This window comes from Monopterus albus, unplaced genomic scaffold (genome assembly GCF_001952655.1).
Source record: "Monopterus albus unplaced genomic scaffold, M_albus_1.0 scaffold76.1, whole genome shotgun sequence".
NCBI lineage: Eukaryota > Metazoa > Chordata > Actinopteri > Synbranchiformes > Synbranchidae > Monopterus > Monopterus albus.
Window position 1 is genome coordinate 1456723 of NW_018127956.1, and position 25295 is coordinate 1482017.

Here is a 25295-nt window from a genome sequence, read left to right on the forward strand (position 1 = left end):
GGCTTTTTTTTTTTTTTTAAACAAGCTGCGCTCCAGTTCGATGTTGTTTAAACTTCTAAAAATTTCACCTTGAAACTGTAATGAACAGTGGTTGTTTGCTCATAGCCTTTAAAATCTGTATGTAGGTCCTCTAGAAAAATTCTGATTTAAATACAAGAAAAATAACCAAAATAAGTTTAAATGATTAAAATTTTCAATGTTCACATGACCTGCCTTGTTCCAACTATAAACATGGTGTTCGGCAGGAAGATACTCCAACACGAGTGCAGCAGAGCTCCCTGCTGACACAAAGATGTACTGCTTAGCTGTGATACAACAACCTAACAACAAACACAAAACACAGGCTAAACATGTTAATAAAAGGTTTCTTTTACACCATTATTTGTGGTCTCAGTTTATTCTTCATTCTCCAAATGTACTGTTCCATGAGTACAAGTCAAAGGTGTTTAGAAAGCAAAAGCTACAATAAGTCAGCTACTTCAACACACTTTTGACAAGTCTTGACACACTTGACTGTCCCCAAGCAGAGAAGTGTTTACAACATAAGACATTTCTTAAGCATTTCCTTAGTACAACGCTACTGCATTTATTTGAATGTGTAGTGCCCTTTCTAGAAAGGAAGTTTCTAAACACCCTCAAAACTTTTTGAAAACTCTAGCAACTACTGTACATAGTCAAGACTCTCAGGCAAAGTCTGAAGGTCCATTTGCAAACCTAAGCTGAGCTGAAAGTATTTAATAGAAGATCGGTGACCTGCAGTAAATTACATAGCAGTGACAATTTATTACATTTTCTCAAAAGACTCATTTTATACAAACTACATACAATCTGCCAAAAAAAAAAAAAAAAGTTTCTTTACAGGAACAATCTTAATATTTAGTTCCATTAACCTTATTAAACCTGAAGGCAACACAATACATGTACATGGCACGTACATTCAACAGTGTTCAAGTTCATAAAGTCAATTCAGTTTGACAGAAAATGTGCTACTAAACCATAAACACTATGATGACCAAGTGATTCAGTCTAAAAAAGTTTTATAAAATCACCTTAATTACATGATTTGAAGTTATACATGTCAAGTAAAGGAGTACTTTGCCTTTGTATCCGTGCACCTCATTTACTCCTAAACCCAAACTTAAAAAAGAAAACGCTTCAGACATATGAGGCACAAATAACAGAAAATCCAAGAAAAGGTTTGTTTACATGTGCTATACATAATTTACAGAAACATTAGAGATGTGTTTGTGTGTCTTTTCCTTGGTGTTTGTACCCTGCATTCAGCAACCAGTTCAGGCAAAACAAAAACAAAAGACACCAAAACAAAAAGACTCCCATCTGTAGACCAACAGTCCTCAAGGCCATGTGCTTCACAACACGGTGATGCTGCTGGTTTCCCCCCCCAACACACTGGTTTTGTTACAGCTTGACATCATAGAAACAGACAGGACAGGATGATATAAACTGACATTTTCAGAGTCTAATTTGATGTCTTTGATCAATACAGTGAAAACCACTGTGAAATAAATCCTAAAGCCAAACACTCGTAGCAGCTGTTGGATTTTAAACTGATTTGAACAGAGCAGGCCAACATGCACGTGTTGTGTAGTTAATAATACAACCGCATACAAAGTGTGGTATAAAACTGAAGAACCAACACAGTGACTCAGGACTCAGTTGTGTTTTTTGAGCTGTAAACAAAGTTGGCCTCTGTGTAGTGAATAACAAAACACTGTGCCTTAATAGCTGCACATAATGTCAACAGAACTGAATTACCTCTTTCCTGGTGTAACAGTTTCTCAAAAAACAGTACAACTGTACTTTTGAGTACAGTTCTGATATGTATCGAAACAGTGGCACAGATTTATATCCATTAACAGACCACAATGACCTGACGGTAACAGGTGCAGCACTGGACCAGACACTCTGTGCCTGTGCTGCTGTACATACACCCACACAGTGATGTCATTAATTCAGTTTAACTCATCTCAGATCACAGCTGATGATCTAAATCTACAACTGTCTCGTTTGTTGTAAAATCTAATTGAAGATAAATTAAGAACTGAAAAAATACACGTGAGCTTTGTAGGGTCCTCATGCAAAGATATTTGGGCCATAACAAAACAAATGGACCAAAAAGTTGCTGGCTTTGAAACGTCTTGAGATCCATTTCATAAGTGTTTTTACAACGCTGAAAAAGATAAAAATGGTAAATTCTATACAAAACACTAAAAATCAGCAGCTGCTGGAAATTCTACCTTGAAGGTACCACACGACGAATTATTTGTTCAGTATTACACACTTTCTAAAAGATGGACTTGTTCAAATAGTAGGAATTTCAAAAATATTTTTCTTTGGATATGGCTGGACTTCATTTAAGTATAAAATACTTTTCAGTATTAAAATGAGGAAGCTTTTGTTCCATACTGCTATTTTGTGTCACATCTGCACTTAAAAGAAACAGATAGCTCAAATGTCCTTCAAAATGGCCCTGTGGATATCTGACGGGGCACTGCAGGCCATTTCCCAGCGTGTAACGTTTCAATCCCAACATTTAGGAAAAAGAAACGCAGGTCCTGCTCCTTTGGTCCAGTACCGATATGTCCGTCATGGGAGTTTCACACTTGTCATCTGTGCTACTAATGCTGTAGCGACCAGTCTCTGTATTTCTGTGTGTTCGTTTTGTCCTGTCCTTCAGAACAGAGTGGATCAAGGCCAGTGGGACGGGTATCATGGCAAATATGATCAGTAATGCTAGAACAGCCAGAGCCCAGCCGGGGTACTCCAGATTCTCCTCAGAGGCCTGGTAAAAAAAGAATCTAATTAATCACTCAAGAACTTAAACAATCAGAACGTCTAACTACTTTGCTTTACATGTTCAATGTGAACTGAGAGAAATCCATCATGAATTATTTCTTTCAAGCAGGGAGGTAGGTGTTGAGAGAAGGAAAGAGCGAGAGAGCAAAGGGCAGCTTGCTTTGACTTTTCCTGTAGTTTAAGTGTAGACACAAACACAGCCTTACCCAAGATGCAACCTGTCTTGTGAATGCACTGCCTAAAGCTGCTGCTGTTTTTAGATAGCTGAGCAAACAGTGTTGACGACTCCACTGCACTGAACAAACCTCACAATCAAAATTCACCAACGCCACACCCCATCTCAAATCTTTTCAGTGTCGTGAGGGTGAAATTTTTACTATTCAATATCATTCTCCATACCTTCTCTTGGTTCCATGCCAGATAAGTGGGGCGTTCCATGAACATGCGAATGGCAGTGGCTCCCAGCAGCCCCAGCATTGCAAGCAGGCAAATGTATTTCCACAGGTACTTGTAAAGCACACTGGGACGCCAGCCCAGCATCGCCTCGATGTCATCAAGGAACCTTTGGAAACAAAGTGGTCAAAGCTCAGTGTCTGAGTCTCAGAGTTTGAGACTCGGAGGTCTGATGAGCTGAGATTTATCTATACATGGATTTAAGATTTCAAGAGTTAAGTCGAAGCTGAAAACGACCTCACCTATCAGCTCCATATAACCAGGACACACTGAAGGTCTCAAAAGCCACCACGATGATGAGGGGCAGAGTGGCAGAGTAATCATCAAACATTGTCACAAAGTAGTTCCCACAGCGCTGGGTGAAGAGCAGGCCAATCATGAAGCCAAGGACACAGCTGAAAACTGCAACACAACAGACATGTCAGGGTAAAACACAACTTCTGTAAAGACAGAAGACACAGTCAAACACTGAAGGCCAACCATGTGGTTTATTTTTATTTTTATAAAGAACCTGATCAGATACATTTTCGACATTTGCTCTCCCTGCTTCAAGCAGTCAGTGAATCCAGCTGAGAGACTGGTGGACTAGAGATTCTGTTTAGTATCAGCTAAATGACACATGACAAGACACTGATCCTCTGGCTGTAACTTAGTTAAATGGCAGTGCAAGGCAAGTGCCAGGGGGTAATGAGGTAAGACTATACTGTCCAATAGCTTTCACCTGGCAACACAAAATTAACTGACATTTTTTTATAAGGGCTGTTATGTGTCTGCTGAAGGTGTCTGATAACAGAATTAGGTGCTGAAGTAAACAGGTGGTTACTTGTGAATTTGGTCTTGTTGTTGGCCAGAGTTTTGAAGCGGTCAGTGAGGGGGGCCAGGATGCCCTCCATATTGCCAAACATGGTGCTGAGTCCCAAGTTGAGCAGCATAAGGAAAAAGAGCGCTGACCAGAATGGGCTGCCTGGGAGGAGTGACATAGCCTCTGTGAAGGCAATAAAAGCCAGGCCAGTGCCCTCCACGCCCTGAACACGAACAAGAGTGCCAGCATTAGTGTCTAAGTACAACAGCCAGAATACAAATGATTCCACCAACGCAAATTGGCATCAGTACAAGAAGTCAGTCTTTACCTTCTGCATTTCTTTTTCCAGGTCACAGTCTGTTAAATTGCCAGGGATATTTATTCCATGCTGGTCAAACCAGGCCCTGTAGTCCTCCAGAGCCACAGAACTGGGATCAGAGTAGTTAAAGGTTGGCATCAGGTGTCTGTCCACATTATTGCTGTGAAACTGCTCTGACAGCTCCCTCACATTGCTAAGAAAAAGACAAAGTTTACAATTTTAAAACAAACATATTCAGAAATATCCTCTTAGGTTCTGAAACAAAAATCTAATCAGATGCCAACAAGCTATGGTGTGTGATGCCTGGAGCACAATATGTTGTAATAGCCCTAGGCCATGTCAAAAACTGCCTTCAGTAACAGATAAATTAGATTACATTATAATTAAAACATACCTGACTACACATTCCATGACTTTCTCTTTGGCACGAAAGCCGAGCACAGCAAACACCACCAGAGTGGCCAGTACAGATGTGAGGAAGTTTATAAAAGAAACAGTGTAGGCATCACGGTGGCAGTTGTTGTTCTTGGGATTATAGGAAGAGTATGCAATAATAGATCCAAAGCCAAGACCAAGGGCAAAGAACACCTGTGTGGCTGCCTGCCGCCACACCTGCATATCCCCCCAAATCTCCAGCTAGAAATATACAGAGGGAACAGGTATATCAGGGAAATAGTCACACCTGGCTCCCTTCTCTACACTCAACCATTTTATCTACAAATACCTTGGGGTAGAACATGTAGGTGATTCCCTCATAGGCCCCATCCAGCAGGAGTCCTCGGATTAGAAAGCAGAACAGCACCACATAGGGGAATATGGAGGAGAAATACATCACCTAGGAAGTGAGAGAGATATTATTACAGCTGGACACATGGTCACGTGAACCATCAACGGAAACATATCAAATCTGACAAAAAAAAAAATGGAACTGAGCATTAAGGCCTATGATGTGGACATATCTTAAGGTGTTATAAAAAAGGTCATGAAAAAACAGGCCCAACTCTCAGGTGGCTGATTTTTTGCACAAGTTATTTCCTGGTGTAAATGCACAAAATTCCAACACATTTCCATTTTTCTTGTTAGGAGGCTGTGCTCCAACACATTCTTTTCCTTAAACTGCTGACTGACATTCCATACATGTGCTTGTGTAAATTGTCGTTTAGTTAGTTCCCTGCTGAATCCTTTTCATTTTGCTGCTATAACAACCCATTTCCCCCATGGAGAAGACTGACATTTTATCTAACCTGCAGCCAGCTGCTTGTTAGACACTAAACACATGGCCTTCACTACTTAAAGTCAGTAATTGCATGAACCTGATGTCAGCCTGGCTAGGATTAACCCCCACCCCCTTCCCTCAGATGTTAACTCTGGCATAAAATACAGTAAAATGTGGCCTCCACTCCAGATAGGTTTGCTAAGTAAACCTGAATGCCAATGCCATCTTGATAGAACTTAAGTAAATATTTGTCCCAAATGCTGTGCTGTTCATTACAGTGTACATCTCTGCTGAGAAAGGGCTGGCTGATATGTGCTAGGAAAAACAACCAACACAGCTAATTTACAAAAGTCCCATAATACTTCAACACATGACGTGGATTTTGCCATTTGAAGCAGGTTAACACCTAAGGCACACATTCCAGAGATGCCACCACCCAGAGTAACCCAGAAGCCTAAAACCAGCATATGACTGGGATTTGACTGAACACTGCCAACAAGTCGGTGTTTAATGGTCAAGGTGCAGTTGGAAATTTAACACAACTAATATTTTGTTGACTACCTAAAACAATTACACATTTCTCTTGGAAATATCACACTAACCTTTCCCAGTCCCTTTTCAAAAGACACACACAAGTTTGTCTTGCAAATATGAACAATCTACCTGTTGTATGCATATCTTAACACAGATAAACAGACTTTTGTCAAACAGCCTTTTAAAGTAATCAAATGACTGGATGCTTGGGTCATCAGGTGCAGTGTTTAAAGCTCATGATTATCACAACTCTGCTGAAACACCTGAGCTGCTAACAGTGAAGTGCTATAAACACCTGATGCAGTTACCTTTACAGAGGTCTTTATTCCCTTGAACATTCCCAGGCACACGATGGTCCAGGCCGCCAGCAGACAGCAGACGATATAAGGGTTGAAAGAGCCCATTTCATCTATTGAGTCTGTGATATCCAAAGCTTTGCGGTACCAGAAATATGATGTGGAGGAGCTCTTTTCACATTCTTTCACTGGTGTTAAAAGAAACAAATAGAGATCAATTGCTTCTCAGAATCACCAGGACTCCACTGCCCTCTCTGCAGAGCATTTACCGTACATAGGATAGCTGCCTCCATCACAAGGACCCCACCTACCCCCAGCACGGATTGTTCATACCCCTGCCCTCCGGTCGGAGGCTCACAGGTGTGAAATGCAGGACTTCTAGACTGAAAAACTCTTTCTTTCCATCTGCCATCAGACTCCTAAATAGCTGACTCAGGATCTACCTCATGTAATTCCATCTGTACTGTTTACCTACAAGCATAATTGCACACTCACTGCTGAGTATTTACACTCCACGGCTCCCATGTAGCATATATTCTCTCTGCATTATATTGTGTTCTTGTTGTATTTTATTTGCTCCCTTCACTTGCTGATTTAAAGTGCCTTAGATTTGTGATTTTGCTTGTATTATGTGGCACTCGTGGACGGCAAAGTAAGAATTTCATTGTACAGGGAAACACGTTTCCTAACTGTGCATATGACAAATAAACACTTTGACCTTGACCTCTTACATGTGAAACACAGCTAATGCCTTTATAATTCCATAGCTGCTCAATCTTTATGTTGAGTGCTTACCTGTTACATTACCCTGTTCTGGACACTGTTCCCAAGGTAAAGGGTACTGGAAGGAGTTTCCAAGATAGAAAAGACTCCATGCAAGAATCACGTTGTAGTAGAGAGCCACAAAGAAACACACCTGAGGACATTTGTGAACAAGACTGTCAGATTCCTAAGAAAATATTCCTTTTGTTAGTGTGAGAATACATTTATCATATGTATATAGAGCAGGTGCTTCTTTCTACAGCTGCAGCAACAAACTGCTATTCAAGACATAATAGAGAACACAATACAAACTGCCACCTGGAGTGCATGCAGCATCACACAATGAATAATCTAACAGGTGGCTCAACCCTTTAACAATTGTTATCTTACCACACAGCTGGAGTAGCCGATCCCTACGAGCCTTGGGGAGATGTACTTCCACACTCCGATACTGCCCTGTCGAATGGCCTGACCGGCTGCCAGCTCCAGGAAGAACAAGGGAATGCCCACAAGCAGCATCAGCAGCACATACAGGAGAAGAAAGGCTCCTGAGGAGAAAAGGTGACCAGCACTCAGTTAGCAAGGAGTTGAGACACTGAACAAGACTGATAGAAAGGAGAAGCAGATACATGTGCTGGTCTTTCTTCCCCAACATTAACAGAAACCCACTCTGTTTAATGCCACCTACTACAGTTTGTTCTTCTGAAACCATCCATCAGGGTAAATAAGACATGTATCTCTTTGGGATTGTTTTTTTAGATTTAAGTCTAATGCAGTAATGTTACTGTTTCATAAGCCACCTTTAGAAGACAAGCCATCTTTAGAAGACAAACTGACAGCAAGCTTTATAAAAAAGAAAACTTCAGCTTGTGGCTATTTGAACCAGAGATGGAAAATAATGTTACGGATTGAGTCTCTATTTTCCAGAAAGCTGAAGACATTTTGCCTGGCAGATAAAAACCAGATGCTACACCACCAGACTTCAGAGCAGCAGTGGTTAGTGGTCTACAGATAGTTTATACCTCACAGATGATATATTTCAACGGTCTGTTGCTCAGATATGGAGGCATACGGTTGGTAGTTAATCTAACATAGATGACAATTATAGGTACCCACCTCCACCATTTTTATGGCACAAATATGGAAACCTCCAGACATTGCCAAGCCCGACGCTGAATCCCACCTGAGCCAAAAAATACTCTATTTTACTGTTCCATCCTGCTCGAGCTGCAGGCTCAGAAGCAGCCTGCTGGATCTCTTCGCCAGCATAGCCATCGACATCGAACTCAGTGGACCTGTCATTGTCAGCTGGCAGAGGCTGTTTCTCCATCTAAGACAGGAAGAGGCAAAAGAAGAAAAAGAACAAACTGGTCATAACTTAAAGCAGCACATAATCACTGCTCTGCTGAAGCCAGAAGATCAAACTACAAAGCCATCCTACACATCCTTGATTTATTAGGTCCTCTACGCAGTTTAACAACCATTTAGAAAAACTGAGCTCAAGGTACAAGTCAGGCGTGCTCAGCAAAAGTTCATCAAAAAGCCTTCACACTCTGAAAGATGCCTCAAAATCGTGGTGAGGTACAAATATACATATTACTCTGACTCCAGCTAGCAATGATCCTGTTTCACCAATTTATTCTGGTGGTGGTGGTGGTGTGCTCTGTGTGTGGGGGGTCTGGTATCACACCTGTTGTGGAGATGCAACTCTGTTTACACAGTCACACCGTGGGAACTTGGCGTCCTTAATGTAAATCATTACATTTTACAGCGATGACTTGGTTTAAGGTTAGGGTGAGGTTATGGTAAGTCTCCAGAAAATGAATTTAAGTCAGCGCAATGTCCCCTAAAACACAACGCGAGTGCATGTGTATACAATATATTTGTTACACCTAGCTAAAATTGATTAAACCCTGCAATAAAAAAAATGTTCCATGATAAAAAACAAGTATCCTAAAATTACAAGACAAATCAACAGAAAGGGCGTAAACTCAAGTTGGAACTCCAATGTTTTCTCAATATAAATGTCATCCAAACAACTTATTTTAGGATGAATTCCATTTGTAAAGCCAGACAACCTCCCCACACGTCTATAAATAGGTTTTGTACCCAGATAAGAGCAGGTGGGTGACCCACACCACACTACACTACCTAGCGTTTGGCCAGCATCAGCTGCCTGTCATCGTTTTATTTTAGAGCTGTCTAGATGTGGTTGGAATTAGGTTAAAATAAAAGGTATTTATGTTTTGTCCACTTTATCTATCAGTGAAGGTAGGACTGATGTATAAAACTACATTGGCTTTAGGTGTGACTGATAATCTGTCACATGGCTGAAAAATGTTACTTTTAAGCACTAAAATCGGTTGTAACCGCTTTGCGCGGTCTCTGAAGTGAAACAACCGCGCAACGTGGCATCTGTCTTTGGACTGGCAAACGGACGCTCAGGGGAGAAACGTCTTACCTTTTAAAAACACCAAATATGATAACGAAGAGGTTCAAAAAGCCCGGAGATGGCAGGAAACGGACAATGTCGACAATTTCTCTTCCTCCGTCCGTTCACAGGACGCGAACACGTGCGGTGGTGGTGTGAACGTTCACTATACGATCAACGACGCCACTTTGTTTGCTTCTCATATTAAACGTACTTCACTGCGTCCAATGGTGCCGATGCGAACCCGTATAGTAAATACATATATAAAGTTATGCATAGACCTTAAACACTGTGTGGAAATATTTAAAGTACTCAGCGCGCGTTACTGTGCGCTCGCGCTTCGTCAATCTGATGCAACGTTGACACGTGCATTTACCACACCTACGGGGTGCGTTCAAGAACAATACGTAAAACACAACAGAGACCGCTACAGCCAGTAGCAATGTCATAGTTATCTCATAAGTAAGGTAATTCAAAGGTTCAAAGATTTTTATTGACAATTCACTATATGTGCAGGACATACAGAAAATCGAAATACCGTTTCTCTCTCACCTAGTATTGAGTGCCACGCCATTTAGGAACTTAACTAGAATGAAAATAGAGTAAAAAATAAAATCAAATAAGAAACTGGATTAAAGTAATTAGGATAAAAACGGTACAACCAATAGGCTATGACTCAAAAAACCGTGTACAGTTAATGACAGTAGTGCAAACAATAACAAAGATTGTCATCACCAGATTAGCATTACCAGGGCGTTGGTGATAAAGTGCATGTTAGCATGAGATGTATATGGACAGTAGTGCAAAGGAGCACCAGGAGCAGATATGATGGTAAAAAAAAAAAACAGTCAGCAGCAGATTTACATATAATACAATAAAAAAGGGGAATGTATTGAGTTTGTTTAATAAGGTTCACTTTGAAAAAAAAATAGATTTTGATCTCTTCTCCTCTTTCTTCTCCTTCTCTATCAAAAATATCAGGGCATTCTCTTCCTGTTTTCTTTCCTCAGCCTCAAGAATGAGGCTAACCACCCAAGCACTCCTACGGGCAATTTAGAGACACCAATCAACCTAAGCTGCATGTCTTTGGACTGTGGGAGGAAGCCGGAGCAATACAATACAATCATCGACAAAATGGCATTAAATTATCCCTCAGAGTTTCTGAAACAAAGTCTTAAACATGCTTTTGTCATTCTAGCTGTCCAGATATTTATACTCCTGGGTAGTTATGTGAGCTCATCTTACTGTAGGAATTCACAAAAACGTTGATAGCCTATTCCAAGTAACGTGTAACTACTACTACTACTACTTCCGGCTGTTCCCGCTAGGGGTCGCCACAGCGAATCAACCGTTCGCATGTATACATTGGCATGTGTTTCACGCCGGATGCCCTTCCTATTCGAAGTTACTTGTAACTACAGCTCTCAAATGACGTGGAGTTAGTAAAAGTAGAATGTTTCCTATTTAAAATAGCTAAATATAGAAATACTCAAGGAAACCAGGCCGCCTTTGCCAGGCTATAGCTACGGACAGGAAAGTAAATGTACCCTACTTCCCACCACTGCTGTAAATATATGAAAGGGTTTCAGGTGCTTTTTACACCTTAAATTATGTCACAAATCCACAGCTATTTGCAGCATAAAGCGCCATTTAAATGGTCCGCACGATTTAGTCCTAACACAGGGACGAATAGCGGCGAACGCACCATTCGCATACGATATATTAGTAGCCTAAAACACGCAATTTAAAAATGCAAGTGGCTCCTCACTAGTATCCATGTATTGTAATATCAGTGGTCGTCTGTAACTTAGCAGGCTACTTCCATTGGTAAGGTTGTCGAAGTTAACGAAGGACATTTGAAATGTCCATCTACTTAGGTCCACATCTCTGATGGCAAGACATGATACGTGGCAAATATTTACATTTTATTAGCTGACGTTACATATGTCATGAAAGTTTATGACTATGAAACGTGTTCTCCTTTTTTAGTTAAGCTAAAATGTGAAAACTAAATAAACCTAAACTGTTACAACAGTCTAAGCGCATTATCAAACGTGTTATTCGCAGCTATCTGGAATAATTTCGTATCCTTAAAAAAAAATAAGAGCATTATTATTCAGATTCTGTGGGCTAAACTACTTTGATGAAAGTTTGCAATCCCACAGGCTTCTCTTTAAAAGTCACACTAAGAGCAGACTGACCACACACGCACACTCACTGTCTGCCACGTAGACCTGTTTTGGAAGCAAAGACAACAAAACACAACAGAAGTCTGCTGTCGCTGCCAACTACAGTATAATCTTGGAAATAACGGCACAAATAAATGAGAAATACCTTGTGGTACCAAAACAGAGATTCTCGAAAAAGTAACACAAGGGTCCCCAAAGCAAAACGCTTGCTGCCACTTCACCTGGCTCCACCTACTCCTCTATTGGTGGAGAAAACGGAGAAGTGCTCACCTCCTCAAGGATTGTTATGAAATGTGACACCACAGTTTTCCACTTGTACACCTCCAGATGTGGACGACCAGCCCCGACCCCCTAGACATCGGTGTGTATTAAATGGATGTTTAGTTTATTTCCATTGTATTATAAAGTTACTATTAGTAACTTGCTGTGAGTGCAGACACAAGGAGACGGTACCAATTTCGTCCAAAGCTTTTCCACACGGCTTCAAATAACATTCCTAAATCTTTTGGAATGAACATTTAGATATATGACGTCTATTAGTGTGCTAAAATGCGCCACCTTGCACGGTGTTTCCATTGTGAAATATGTGCGGAGTGCACCGAGGTGGGGTGGTTGACTGGGCAGGACAGCACAAGGTGACACACCCCTGCTCTGTAGAAGCTTTCAATACCACAGTGAGGAGTGTGAGGCACCGACAGTTACACCTGGCAGGCGGCACTGTCAGTAGAAACGCACACCTAGCTGGTAGGAATAAAGTATTGGAGGCCCGTCACCTGTGGTAAGTTGGTTTCCAATCATCTCTGCGGTTGTTGGAACTTGTAACACTCAAGGCTACTTAATTTTGGACTTTTTTCGAATTTGGATAGTGTTAAAAACTACTGAAAGATGTGACCCGTTGTCATGTTGCTAAATACTTTTTATGCCATATACCGATTTCCAGTATGTGTGGTGATTTGCCAAACCACTGGTGAAATATCTAGACACTCCAAATGAAATATTTTTAGCCTGTTTGATGGAATTGCAAAAGGCTTATATAGACTTCTTGGAATGAAAACACTAAACTAAATCATAATAATCAGCATGGGTGATCGGTTGTGTTTTGTAATGGGTTGATTTCTCACATTTTTTATACAGGGACATTAATTGTTGTAGTATTGCTGATGTTGGAATTTAGTCAGTACTTTAAAGTGGTGTTTTCACTTTTCACTTAATGTAGATAAATTGCTGCTGCCATGTCTCAAACTGATTTTGAAATACAAATATAATCTCTGAATACACCCTCAGCTTCATCAGATCACAATGACTGAATGAACAGATCAGATGAAAATGAACTTTGGCCACATATTTCTGATGAAACCAGCCTTAAGCAAGCGATACTGGATGTCAGCCTTCTTAATACCAGTGATTCCAGTATCGATGGTCAGTGAGGAGCAGAGAGACTGCGTGCTGTTGTCAGACTGGTCTGGTGGCTCGCTCCCTGAGTTGGTTACTGAGATAGGTAGCCTGAAACAGGATGTGGCCGAGACGTATTAGCATAAAGAAACACTGTTTAAGATTAAACTGTTGATTGTCTTAAAACAGCAACACCAGTAGCTGCACCTGAAACGTTTTCTGATCCCCTCTGTCTATTCATAGAAAGCTTCTCCAACATTCACACCACAGCAGCTGATTCAGTGGACAAAGGATGACAAACATCTCACGATATCTTGTTACCGTGAGTCTTATCTGCTACACGCGCACCTTAACATGACCTGTTTTCGTCATGCATTCTTCATCACCATCACCTCTTGCTCCCTGTTTGCAGCACCTGCTGACATTCTCACTCCAGAATGGGGATGTGCAGAGTGTGGAGGAAGCCCAGTCACGTCTCTCCTTCCTGGCTCAGAACAAAAAGCTGTGGAGCCAGCAGATGTACCTGGATGTCGGAGCAGAGGCCATTCAGCTCCGAGACATACAGACCCAGGTGAGAGTTGGCAGTCCTGTAGGTTGTGAGTCAGAGATGAAACAAAAAATTTGTATGTCAATTAAGAGATTCCTTTCATATTTGCATATACCTTCAAGTTTTATCTTGTCCTACAGGATGAGCTGGAGAGCTGCTCTCTCAACTCCATCTACCGCTGTGAACCCATTAACTCAGAAAAACACTTCCCATCCCTCCTGATGTTAGTCTGCCAAGGTGCAGATGAGAAGAAGCCAGACATCCACTTCTTCAACTGTGAGACCGTGAGGGTGAGTAAGAACACCCGAGCAGCATCCCGGGCCGTGCTGCCTGACGCAGTGCAACAGTTTGAATCATCAGCTCGGTTCAGGTTTTACAAGTGACGCCACTTTTAGGTTCTCATTCTCACAGGCAGAACAAATCTGTGCGGACATCACACGAGCAGTTTCAAGTCCCTCCAACAGTAGAAGTAAGAAGCTCTCCGATGCCCTGAGGTACTGAATGTCATGATCACACACTCCAAAAAAATCTGGGAGAAAACATCCATATGGTTCTAATGGAATTCCTTATGACCAGCTCAAGCTTTCAAGTTCCCATTTTCCATGTCTTATGTTTTTAATGGAAGATATCATCTTTCTGTTTGTATAGTGTATTGCTGTGTATACTTTCATACATATTACATAGAATGAGGCTGATCACATTAAACAAAACGAAAGACACACAAAGAACAGATTATAATTCAGACCCATCTCCTATTAAAATGCCTGCACTCTTTCTCTTCTACTCGCATTCCATCTCATTTGCCACTTAATCAAAGCAGCCTGATGTCACCATCCACCTGTCTGAGAGGGAACCAGATAGAAAGGGCAGTGTAAACAGCTGAGAGAGACTTGTTTTGCCAGTTTCTACATAGCCTGTGAAGGCGTGACAACGATAACAAGACCATTGTGACACAAAGCAGAGAAGGCAGAGGAGGAATGATGGTGGCAGAGTGCCAGCCCAGGGCCTTAATGGAATACTTGTTTTGAAATCTTTCTCTTTAAATGACGTGAAGGATAGATACATGTGGTAAGTTTGAGGTATTCACATATTCCGTATGCCAAAGTAGGGAAACATACAAAAGTTTTGTCCATTTAACTCAGGTTTGGTGCTGCTTTGTTTACAAGAGGATTTAGACTGAAGACCCGGTGCTGTGTGTGGTATATGGAATAACCATGAGTAAGCATAGTCAGATTGTTTACAGTACTTTCATTGTGGAATAAGGGCTGCTGGATTGAATTTCGGAGTCACAACCTTATGTGTGTCGATAGAGGAGTCTGTCGCTTGGCTGGATTCTCTGGTCAACTCCTGCTGTAATTAGTTTCTAAGGCTGCATCGAGCCAAGGCTCAGAATGAGGACGAGCCTGTCTGACAGTCAAAATGTGTGTTTATGAATGTGTGTTCTTTAAGTAATCACTGAAGGATGTTTTCTGTAGTGGTGCCATCACCATAAAGGATGCAATGCTGTGAGACAGCAGCAGGACTGAAACTCTCCTCTTGTGCTTCAGGCTTCCTTCGAGCAGGGGAGAGATGTTCGACTCCTATGACATCCCAGGTTCCCCCATGGCACACACTCCAAATCCCCCATCAGCCCACCTTCCACCTTACCCTGGACTCAGAGGTAAGAGAGAAGACTTTATTTTCACATGTGTTTATTTTCAATGTTTTTGCTCTAAAAGAATTAGGAGGGATTTAATTTGATGAGAAGGTAAGAAGAAGGAAAGTGATACATGTGGATGTAATTAAGGTCAAATGCTCAGGAGCATAAAGATTTCTTTGTGTGTTTGTAAGGGGTGGGGGGGTGAGTTTCAGGGCTAAAAGGGGGGCAGGCATTTCAAATGCAGCAAAGACCATGACTGTGAATGAAAAAGGATGAACTGGATCCTCTCCTCTCTTCTCCAGCAACAACAAACGCTGTGAATGGCAGGCCTGATCTGTCTTATCTGCAAGCAGAGAGAGAAGTGGTATGAGCATCCTCCTCATCAGCCGTTGTCTCTTCAGTCTCCTCTGGCTGTGCTTCATATCTGAACAGTGTTAACAAACAGGTTCTCCGTTCTTCAGGGGATTCTCAATCACTGTTTTGATGATATTGAGAAGTTTATGGCCAAGCTGCAGCGGGCGGCAGACGCTACGATGTTGCTGAACCAGAAGAATAAGAAAAGTAAAAAAAAAAGTAAAAAACAAAAAGCTGAAGGTAAAAAGAAATGCTTGGATTATTTCTTGGCAGCTGATATTCACAGTAATATTTTGTTTGATACAACACAATGATAAATATGTTGTACTTTGTGTTTCACCATGTCTAACAACAGAAGTGTTACTTGCTGAGAAGGCCCGCCCCCCGCCAGAGGAGGAATTCATTGATATCTTCCAAAAATTCAAATACAGCTTCAGTCTGCTGGTGTGTATTCACTCAGGCCATGTTTCATTTTGGGGTGATCTTACTGTATTATATTAAATTCCTCTATTTCTTTACAGGGCCGTCTGAAATCAACCATCTCCAATCCTTCATCACAGGAGCTGGTTCACCATTTGTTCAGACCTCTGTATATGGTGAGTGAGTGTTAACCTCTCTCCACCAGTCAGGCTTGTTGCTATTGCTGGAAACACAAGGCCTTGACTTTTATAGCAACACACAAAAAAAAGAAGCTGGGGCAGGACATGATGGATGTTTTAAAATAAATCTTGTGTCCATATGACACATGACTCACCATTTACCATATGGACACAGATAAACAGAGGATGAAGGTGAAGAAGGTGTAATTAATAGATGTTATTTAGAGGATTTTCCTGGAGGCAGTGGTTCAAAACCATGATTTAAATAGCCTGTGTCCCTGACCTTGGTACTGGACATGTGCATAAAAGAATTTGAAGCATGTGTCATGCCAAAATAATGGAAAGTATTCTATTCAGTGTTTACACAAGGCAGCTCCCTGTGTGAGTGAAACTCCAAAGCAAGCATTTGTTTGATCTGGTTTGTGTGGCAGTATTTGTATTCGGTGCATACTTCTAAACCACTTTTACTAGATTTTAACCGGAGTCCTGGTTAATGACCCTTGCCTTAATGTTTCCATTCAGGTATGAATCAGTCCAAAGAGAATGAAAGGGTGGAATGGGTGTGCATGATTTGTGTATACTGGCACTCCTGAATGGAAACACAGTTTCTCTGAAACTGTGTGTGTTATTCCTTCTTGTGTGTTTGCATGGGTTGTGTGTTGATGCAGTCATTATGGTTTTTGTGTGACTGTGCTTTGATTGTTAGCAATCTAACTCATCAACTAATGCCAGATATTAATGAACACACTCGCAATTAGCAGGAGTATTGTAAACTTCACTTTGTCTAATGCAGCAGTGACTGTTAGACTCTGAGTGTAAGACCTGTTTCAGTAACATCTGCGTTATCTTATCTGGGTGTGTTGAGATGGTGAACACGACAGGGGGACCGGCTCTCGGAGCCTCAGTGTCCAGCCCTGCCCTGACCAGTTCTGCTGTTTCTTTGCTACAAAATAACTTGAATGAAGAGGAGAGGCGGCTGTGGACATCGCTCGGTCCCAACTGGACGCTCCCTCGGTCAGTACCAATCACACAATTAAACAGCAGTCATTTTTTTAAACAGAAAAATAAAACATTTTTTGTCAAGAGTGTTACTGCTGTCTCACTTTATTTTGCCTGGCTTCTGTTGAGATCATTTATTATGCTTCAGGTTGAAAAAAGTTGCCCATTTCTTAGTTTAACTAAGCTTTTTTGTCCTGTTCTACTGGATCAAATGGCAGGTGTATCAAATATTATCTGTTTATTTCCCTCTTATACCATGGAGATTCTCCACCGACTACAGCTGCATGTTGCTTTTAAGGAGCTGCTCAATACCTTAAAGTTCTAATTGTGAATTTAAGTGTAATAAATAGTCCCACCCAGCCAACAATATAATTAAGATGGCCACACCAACTACAGACTTAGAGGGGATTTCATGGACACAGAAATGACCCAGTGTGCTGTCTCAGTTCTCAGCTCAGAGGGCCTGTAGCTCCGTACACCCCTGTGTTCTTGGATGGTTGGAAGCCGGAAGCTTTGAGAGCAGACGGACGGGTTTGGGAGGATCCAGTCGAGTCACAGCACAAACATGAAGCCCTCCAAGGAAAACATGAGGTATGATGTTGGTTGTGACACTCACTCTATTGTGTGTCAAAAGTAAGGGTCACTCAAAATAAGTGTTTAAACATAAAAACCAAGGAGTTCAACATTATGTTGACATGCATAAATATCAAGTACATTCGGTGGTACAAAGTAACTAAGTACAGTTTTGTGGTATTTGTACTTTACTTGAGTATTTTCACTTTCTGCCACTTCTTACTTTGACTTCACTACGTTTTAGAAGCAAACATTGCATTTCTTACTCCACTCTATTTATTTGATAACATTAGTTACTAATTGCTGTTAAGAATCAGATTAAAATGCAAAATACAATATAATCATTTGACTTCATTAACCCCGGTGGGAAATTCTCAAAATACCCAGCAGTACTTCAAATCATAAGCATATAAGGTAGTTAGAATTAGCTCCATGTTTACCAGGTGCAGCATGAAATGTGATGTACACAGTAATGTAATATCAAATGTGCTGTTCTGCATATTATGCATACTGAGTATTTCTTTGTTTGATACTTCAAGAATATTTTGATGCCAACACTTTTGTACTTCTACTTAAGTAGCATTTTGAATGCAGGACTTTAATTTGGAACAAAGTATTTTTATATCGTGGTATTGTTGGTTTTACTTAAATACTTTGCTTTGGAATTGCCTCAGTTCCCTTTGTAGCTCTCTGATAAAAGTGCTCTCAGTATATAGGGGTTTAAAATCTGTCATACAAAACTTTCCCATACATTTAGTTTGGGGAAAATGGGAACTCTCAAATTAGTTTAATGCAGCCTGGTGAAAACTGTATATTCATATAAGTCCATTTTGTTGTCACCCACAGCAGCCAGGTCCCCGTGCAGACAGCCGCATCAGTGATGAAACGTAGGTCATTTTTAAGAATCAAATCAGCCGCCTTCACTTACCGACCCTGACTGCTTGATAAACAGCATGTGTCTCCTCTCCTCTCAGAGACGGCAGCACGCCCTCACCAGAGCTCGACAGACTCTATACCTGCAGTTATAACTTCATAGCCAGAAACAGCAGCGAGCTCTCAGTGCAGCAGGGGGAGACGCTCGAGGTAATAAAGTCAGATCATCTGTGTACAACCACACAGTAAAACATGTTCGTGGTGCATTCAGGAACCCATCATGAAGCTTTTGCATTCATTGGTTGGCGATTTTTTTTATTATTTTTTTTATTCTAGAGGTTGCAAAAGAATTTTATGTTTGTTTTATCATTGCTAAAATATGAATGCACTGTAGACAAGTGTACGGAACACTGGGTTTGACATGTGAATAAGTGATGATTTTAGATGAAGTTCTGTCGAAAACATGCAGCCGTTGATGCACACTGTCTTGGCCCCTCTGTCTGACAGGTGATTGAATCATCCAAGCGCTGGTGGAAGTGTCGTAATCGGTTCAACCAGGTTGGATTTGTCCCCTTCAACATCCTGGAACCCATGGCTCATGTAGAAAGCCCCGTCGCCAACAACCACCCCAGTGTAAGACACAAACACACCCAGACATGCATGTACACTATGTGTTCATACCTGAGTGAATTCCAGTGTTTTATATTCTCTCACCTTCACATTCCTGCAGGCTCCCACCCCACCTCCCTTCGCAAAGACGTTCTCTGCAGTCCCACCCAACCCTCCTGCTCTGCCCCAGGCCACTACCCATTCTGTAAATCGCCCAATGAACTTACCGGCGTACAGCCAACATACACCAGCTGCAGAGGACACAGATAAAGGTGCCAAACTTTAGGGGTTTTGTGTAGGAGGCATGGGTGTGTGGCATTAGGCTTGAATATAGGAAACTAGGTGCTCCCTGCAGTGTCAGCCTATTTAGAATATTCTGCTCTGAAAGGGATGTGATTTCAAATGAGTTACATAATAAGTCACATTAACAAAAACTGATGACAAGTACACAAATAATATTTCTATGACAGCAGTGGAATGATTATTTAGGTTGTGCAGGTTGTCTTTGAGTCATGTAGTTATCGTTTCAGCATGAAAGGCTGAAAAGTCACCCTATTTCTATCATCTTCTGTCTTTTCAGTGATGTTGGTGAATGACGAGCTGCTCCAGAGGCTGACCAATGGAAAGGCCAGTCGGAACAAACCTCTTAACATACCTCGTTCTTCAGACACATCTGTCTCTCTGGACGATCACTCTCCTCCAGAGGAAGTGGCTAAGTGGCTCAGAGGGAAAGGCTTCAGTAAACCGTGAGTGACTACAGACCAGAGTAATACACTGTACTTTTATTTATAAGGAGGTCAGGATAAATGACCATCAGTATGAACCTCTTAATGTAATCAATGCACATTTCCTGGTCGAGTCTTTGTTACCAACCTGCAGAGTTTACATGGATGGAAGGTCAGTATAGTAGCAGCTAGAGGAGACTCATCGGTGTTTTGTGTCCCTCAGGACGGTGTCATGTTTGGGAGTGCTGACAGGGGCCCAGCTCTTCTCCCTCAACAAGGAGGAGCTGCGAGCTGTGATTCCTGATGAAGGCGCCAGAGTGTACAGCCAGCTCTCTGTGCAGAAAGCACTGCTGGAGGTAAATTCAAGGGCAACTGCATTCACTTTCAAGCTGTTATGGAAGTATATCAGTGACAGGGTAAAAGCACACAACCAATCTGACCAGCCAGTGAGAAAGTCAGAATTTAAACACACCGACCAGAACAAGTGCAGAGAAACGTTTTGAGAGCAGGCAAAGACAAAACTGTGTTCCAGCCATCAACACTGATGCTTAGTAGCTGCTTTTCTTTTTCATCTCATTCAGATTCCTGTGAATAAAATGCAGAACTACACAGTGAGGGCCAGAGCAAGTTTCAGTCACCAAACCCATGAAGCCATTACAGCTCATTTCAGAATAGTAATAAATGTGTATTTTTACACAGTGATGTTGATGCTTTTACTTAAACAATCTGAGTACTTCTTCCACCACCGATTTAACAAATGTCAGAAATATGGAACAGCTGAATATTTACTAAACCCATGGCTAATAATTCAATATTAAATTAAATCTTGATAACTGATGGGCCATCTTATGGTTTTATGCGAGTTTATCCTGTTATATATTTAGTGAATTAGCTGTAATTTTAAACCTGCATGTCAGGCTACACAGCTGTCATAAAGTCTTTATTCACACTGGTGCCTGCACATTAATATCTAATGATTTCTGTTGCCCAGGGGTCATTAAGTCTCAGTTTTCACCTAATTTCCACACAGAGTGCTTGTTCATAAAAACACTAACCCCTTCAGCTTCATTTGTCTTAATTTGCATCTTTCTGTCTACAGGATGCCAGGAGGGCCACAGAGCTAGAGGCGGTCATGGAGAAACAGAAAATGAAGGTCGATCTGAAAATGGAGAGCAGCACATTGTGAGCAGCAGCGGTCAGATGGAGGATTGTGCTTTTCTGGTACAGCTGTCACATTGAGTGAACTCTTGAATTGTTTACTGGAGAACAAATGTGACAGTGACTTGACTGTTAAAACGTTTCATCTATGAAGAGCAGTATGCCATCGTGTTCATTTTGACATCATTACCTCATCTTCAAACCAAAGTATGTCACAAATTAAAGCTTTTCGTTTAAGCAGGTGCTGTGCAAGTTGAAGATTAACATTAAAGCACACAGTTTGTCATCTTTTAAGGCTAAAGGTTTTCTTCCCTGTTTCAGTCATCTATTGTGCAGAAATAAATGAAATGTGCTGTTCTTTGTAAAATGGCACCGATCAGCCATAACATTATGACCGACTGCCTAACACTGCACACACGGGTCGGTGCGGCAGCTGGTTGACACTTATGTTACTCTGCATCTTCTGGGAATCCATCAGCGTCCATAGTTCTACAGTCAGGAAAAGCACAGACATGTCGACCGGTCAATGTTAAGCAATTTTCTAGACAAATTCAGCAGCCGTCCCACTTTAGGTGTGATATCACCACTATAGCCGCTGAATGTTTCTCTTCATAGAGACCAATGTACAGTGTTTCTCATCTTTAACCATTTTCACAAAGATCCAAACAAACTGGAATCTTTTGAAAAGGATGAATGAAGTAAACGTTTAATCTACAAGTAGGTCGACCTCATCATCAGTGAGCCGTGGGCGTCCATGACCCTGGCGCTGGTTCAGTTTGTCCTTCCTTAGACACTGTTGGTAGGTACTAACCACTGCAGACCAGGAACACCCAACCTGCAGTCTGGGAGATGCTCTGACCCAGTCTTCAGCCATCACAGTTTGGTCCTTGTCACGGTCACTCGGATCCTTCCACCTGCCTGTTTTTCCTGCTTCCAACACATCAGCTTCAATAACTGGATGTTCATTTGCTGCCTAAGATGCACCACAAACTGACAGGTGCCACTGTAACAAAATAATCAGTGTTATTCACTTGACCGGTCACTGGTCATAGTGCCATGGCCGATCCATTTAATTCAACCATGATTAGAATGCCTCGACAATGACTACAACTTCACAAGAAAGGCCAGCACATAAAATTTAAAATAGTGGGATGTTTTTAATGAGACTTTAACATAAGATTTACGGCAAAACATAAACAGATGACTTCACACAAGAGGAAGAGTAATGTATCCGTTCTAATCAGTTTGCATTATAAATCTATTCACAAAAGAACATCCAAACTGGGGCAAAATGTCAATTTATCACCCATACAGGGTGTCTAGTTTTAGTATTGAATGTCCAGTGTATCATGTCTGAACCTACTGCTTCACATGTCCATAGTGACTGAAGTTACCATTTATTTTCATTATTTTAAATAAAAGAAATCAGTACAGAACCAAACAAACTGGCCACCAATACAAGTCTAGACAAGCATTTACTTACACTGGCCAAAGTCAAGTGAACAGATTCCCTTCACTATTGGCAGCATAAAATAAAAGCTGATTTGTTAAAACTGGGGCACATGAGGTTTGATACTACAGCTAGCAACTTTAAAACCTTCTGAACGGAGCTCCTAAAAGCTCTGACTAGGCTCCTGCAAATTAGGTACTTGAGACTAATTATTTACTGGAGACAAATGTGGACAGACATTAAAGGACTGCACCCTGGCAGAGGGAGGAAATAAAACTTAATAGGATGTGGCTTTCAGACCATGACAGTGGGTCCAAAACATATTTACAATCAGGTTCTGTATCAAAAGACCAACAGGTAATAATAAAAGAACTCAAATCAGTTCCATTCTGACCATCGGTTTGTTTGCTTTCTCTGTTAGGATTACTGAAGGGTCGTTTATAACAAAACATGGGATATGTCAAATACAGACAGCCACCAAATTACAAATATGGGTATTACAATACATTCCACTACTGATCGATAACTAACTCCCCCATCCAAATACAATCTGATATATCCAGATGCTAGAAAATTTACTCCATACAATATCTGGGGTATGTGTACACTCTGGGTCGGCTGCATTACCTGTTAAAGCAAAGAAAGGAGGCAGGCGAGAGAACAAAGGGATCAAGGCAAGGACTGTGTTAACATTAGGTTATTATAAATGGACAGACAGGTGAGAGAAACAGGAGATTGTGTCAGTGGTGGATGGAGTTTGGTCTTCAGAGGTCCCCCATGTCCCTGTCGTCTGCCCGGCGGGAGTCTGACCTACCATTCACACCATCCCTCCTGTCTCGCTCTCGTGACCTGTCTCTGGACGAGCGCTCACGGTCCCTGGATGATCTGGGTGTGAAGACCGTGGCAGAAATTCAGTTCAAGGATTCAAACAGCACAAATACATGTACAAGCACACAGGAGAAAAAAGTAGATAATAGGATTATATGTAAACAGCTGCAAGTGGATGAAGTTGTGAAGGGGATTAAACTGAATGATCTTCTTGCAGCTAAGCACCAAACAGCTCAATACAGCAAGATTCTGCCAACAAATAAATACAATACTGTCTGAGCTGTGATCAATGAATGTTATCAGCATTTGATTTGATACTGCCAAGTTCAATCATCAAATATGAAATGGCAGTTTATTATGAGGTTGTTTAACAGATCATACCTAGATGGTGATTTGTCTTAACTGGAATCCAACCTCACAACATGCCAGTCAGATTTTCAACTGTCTGAATAGAGAGAAACCAAAGCAGGGCTGCACATTTTGTTTTTTTTCCTTAAATAAGTCAACTCAATCTGATGCCTGCAAATGTGCTGGAGCTTTTTCTTGGAAGTGAAATTCTGTGGGCGCATGGTGTGAATCAGCGTTGCTGAGTATCTACTTGTGTCTGGAGCTCTGCTCGTGGCTGTGACGGTGCCCTCGGCTGCGTGAGCGGGACCGGCTGCGATGTCGCCTTCTCCTTTCCCTGGAGCGCGACCGTGAACGGCGCCTGTCTCGTGATGAGGAGTGCGAGCGCCTCCTCCTACGATCGCGAGAACGAGACCTGATTAAAAACAACAGAACAACCTCGATTAGTTTAAAGCAGTAGGATAAAGAAATTAAACAGAGATGGATGAGGAAGCTTTTTACCTTTTATGCTCTCTGCTCCGTGATCTGGTCCTATAAAACAAGCAAATGGCAAAACCATAAATTTAAGCAGTTAAAAAAAACAAAAAACAAAAAAAAAAAACCCACATACATACAACAATTTAGTTACACAAATGTCACCAAACTTTTAAAGTCTTTACCTACCTCTTCCTCATCTTTTCCTCTTTCTCCCTCTCTTCTCGTCTCTTTAAGCGCTCCTGGTTCCTTTTCTCCTGTTTATCAACCACAGTTTTCTGAGAAAAATAAAAACAAGACAGTTTGACCCATTTTTCCTTTCAGTACGTTTGCAGCCTTGCCTCTCTCCCAGATGTAATTAAAATAGGATTTTTGTAGTAATGGGCCTATACTGTGCATGGTGAAAGAGGCTGGAACAAACCTTGAGTTGGTCCAGTTTCTCTCTGATCTGGATGAAGCCTAGGTGAAGCTTCCCGCCAAAATGGTCGGCCAATCGACGGTCATTGTCATGGAGACCCAGGTAAGCAGAGCACACCTCACAAACCCGAAGTTTCTGTTGCTGGAAACTAGAGGCGGGCATCGAGTTTCTATACTCTTCCTGAAGAGACACAAAACAGATGCATTAAAAGACTCCCTTCTATTAGGACTTAATACAATGCACCGCACTGCATTAAGCTGGAAGTACTTCCCAAGCACTCCTTCCTCACCTCTGCATCCTTCTTCCTAGTGCGGACCTTCTCCACTTCCTGTAGAACCTTCTGGGCCTCATCAACGTTGCCCTCAGCTCCAAGCTGCTCAGCCTTGGCCAGAAGCTTGCCTATTTCTTCATTTAGCTCATGAACCTTTTCTGCCTACAATAGAGCCCAAACAGCATAATTCACATCTGGCTATGTTGAGCACAAAACACTGTA

General features: G+C 41.5%; 3 protein-coding genes across 9 annotated transcripts in view; 1 reads left to right on the forward strand and 2 right to left on the reverse strand.

Annotated features, from left to right (window-relative positions):
- Window positions 1–379: 379 nt before the first annotated feature.
- LOC109963601 (sodium-dependent neutral amino acid transporter B(0)AT2-like) lies at window positions 380–12141 on the reverse strand. 4 transcript variants are annotated; one of them, XM_020606259.1, is made up of 12 exons: window positions 8890–8973; window positions 8316–8529; window positions 7590–7747; window positions 7233–7353; window positions 6450–6625; window positions 5116–5226; window positions 4786–5027; window positions 4401–4584; window positions 4094–4295; window positions 3513–3672; window positions 3217–3379; window positions 380–2803 (listed from the first exon to the last, which is right to left on the reverse strand). In XM_020606259.1, exons 1-12 carry the CDS (start codon window positions 8956–8958, stop codon window positions 2555–2557), a joined length of 2049 nt encoding a protein of 682 aa, XP_020461915.1. In that variant the 5' UTR covers window positions 8959–8973; the 3' UTR covers window positions 380–2554. The 4 variants fall into 4 exon arrangements, with proteins under 4 accessions (XP_020461915.1, XP_020461918.1, XP_020461917.1 ...); XM_020606262.1 differs by lacking the exon at window positions 8890–8973 and adding an exon at window positions 12090–12141 and having other exon boundaries at window positions 2555–2803; XM_020606261.1 differs by lacking the exon at window positions 8890–8973 and adding an exon at window positions 11965–12069 and having other exon boundaries at window positions 2555–2803.
- LOC109963603 (epidermal growth factor receptor kinase substrate 8-like protein 1) lies at window positions 12106–21578 on the forward strand. Of its 4 annotated transcripts, none has more exons than XM_020606265.1 (19): window positions 12106–12180; window positions 13455–13533; window positions 13624–13782; window positions 13899–14048; window positions 14170–14252; window positions 15306–15418; window positions 15700–15761; window positions 15859–15991; window positions 16107–16195; window positions 16273–16347; window positions 17216–17364; window positions 17796–17940; window positions 18769–18809; window positions 18897–19005; window positions 19303–19428; window positions 19526–19676; window positions 19985–20150; window positions 20353–20485; window positions 21229–21578. In XM_020606265.1, exons 2-19 carry the CDS (start codon window positions 13504–13506, stop codon window positions 21313–21315), a joined length of 2001 nt encoding a protein of 666 aa, XP_020461921.1. In that variant the 5' UTR covers window positions 12106–12180; window positions 13455–13503; the 3' UTR covers window positions 21316–21578. The 4 variants fall into 4 exon arrangements, with proteins under 4 accessions (XP_020461921.1, XP_020461923.1, XP_020461919.1 ...); XM_020606267.1 differs by lacking the exon at window positions 12106–12180 and adding an exon at window positions 12251–12597 and having other exon boundaries at window positions 18772–18809; XM_020606263.1 differs by lacking the exon at window positions 12106–12180 and adding an exon at window positions 12253–12597.
- Window positions 21579–22406: 828 nt separating this feature from the next.
- Window positions 22407–25295, reverse strand: part of luc7l (LUC7-like (S. cerevisiae)) — a 6921-nt gene continuing 4032 nt past the window's right edge. Inside the window, exons 4-10 of the mRNA XM_020606287.1 lie at window positions 25292–25295; window positions 25092–25235; window positions 24806–24982; window positions 24574–24662; window positions 24412–24441; window positions 24164–24325; window positions 22407–23622 (exon numbers count right to left, since the gene is read on the reverse strand). The exon at window positions 25292–25295 is cut by the window's right edge and continues 116 nt beyond it. Of these exons, the coding sequence (XP_020461943.1) occupies window positions 23502–23622; window positions 24164–24325; window positions 24412–24441; window positions 24574–24662; window positions 24806–24982; window positions 25092–25235; window positions 25292–25295 (727 nt within the window). The 3' untranslated portion in view covers window positions 22407–23501. The remainder of the gene's footprint in view (window positions 23623–24163; window positions 24326–24411; window positions 24442–24573; window positions 24663–24805; window positions 24983–25091; window positions 25236–25291) is intronic.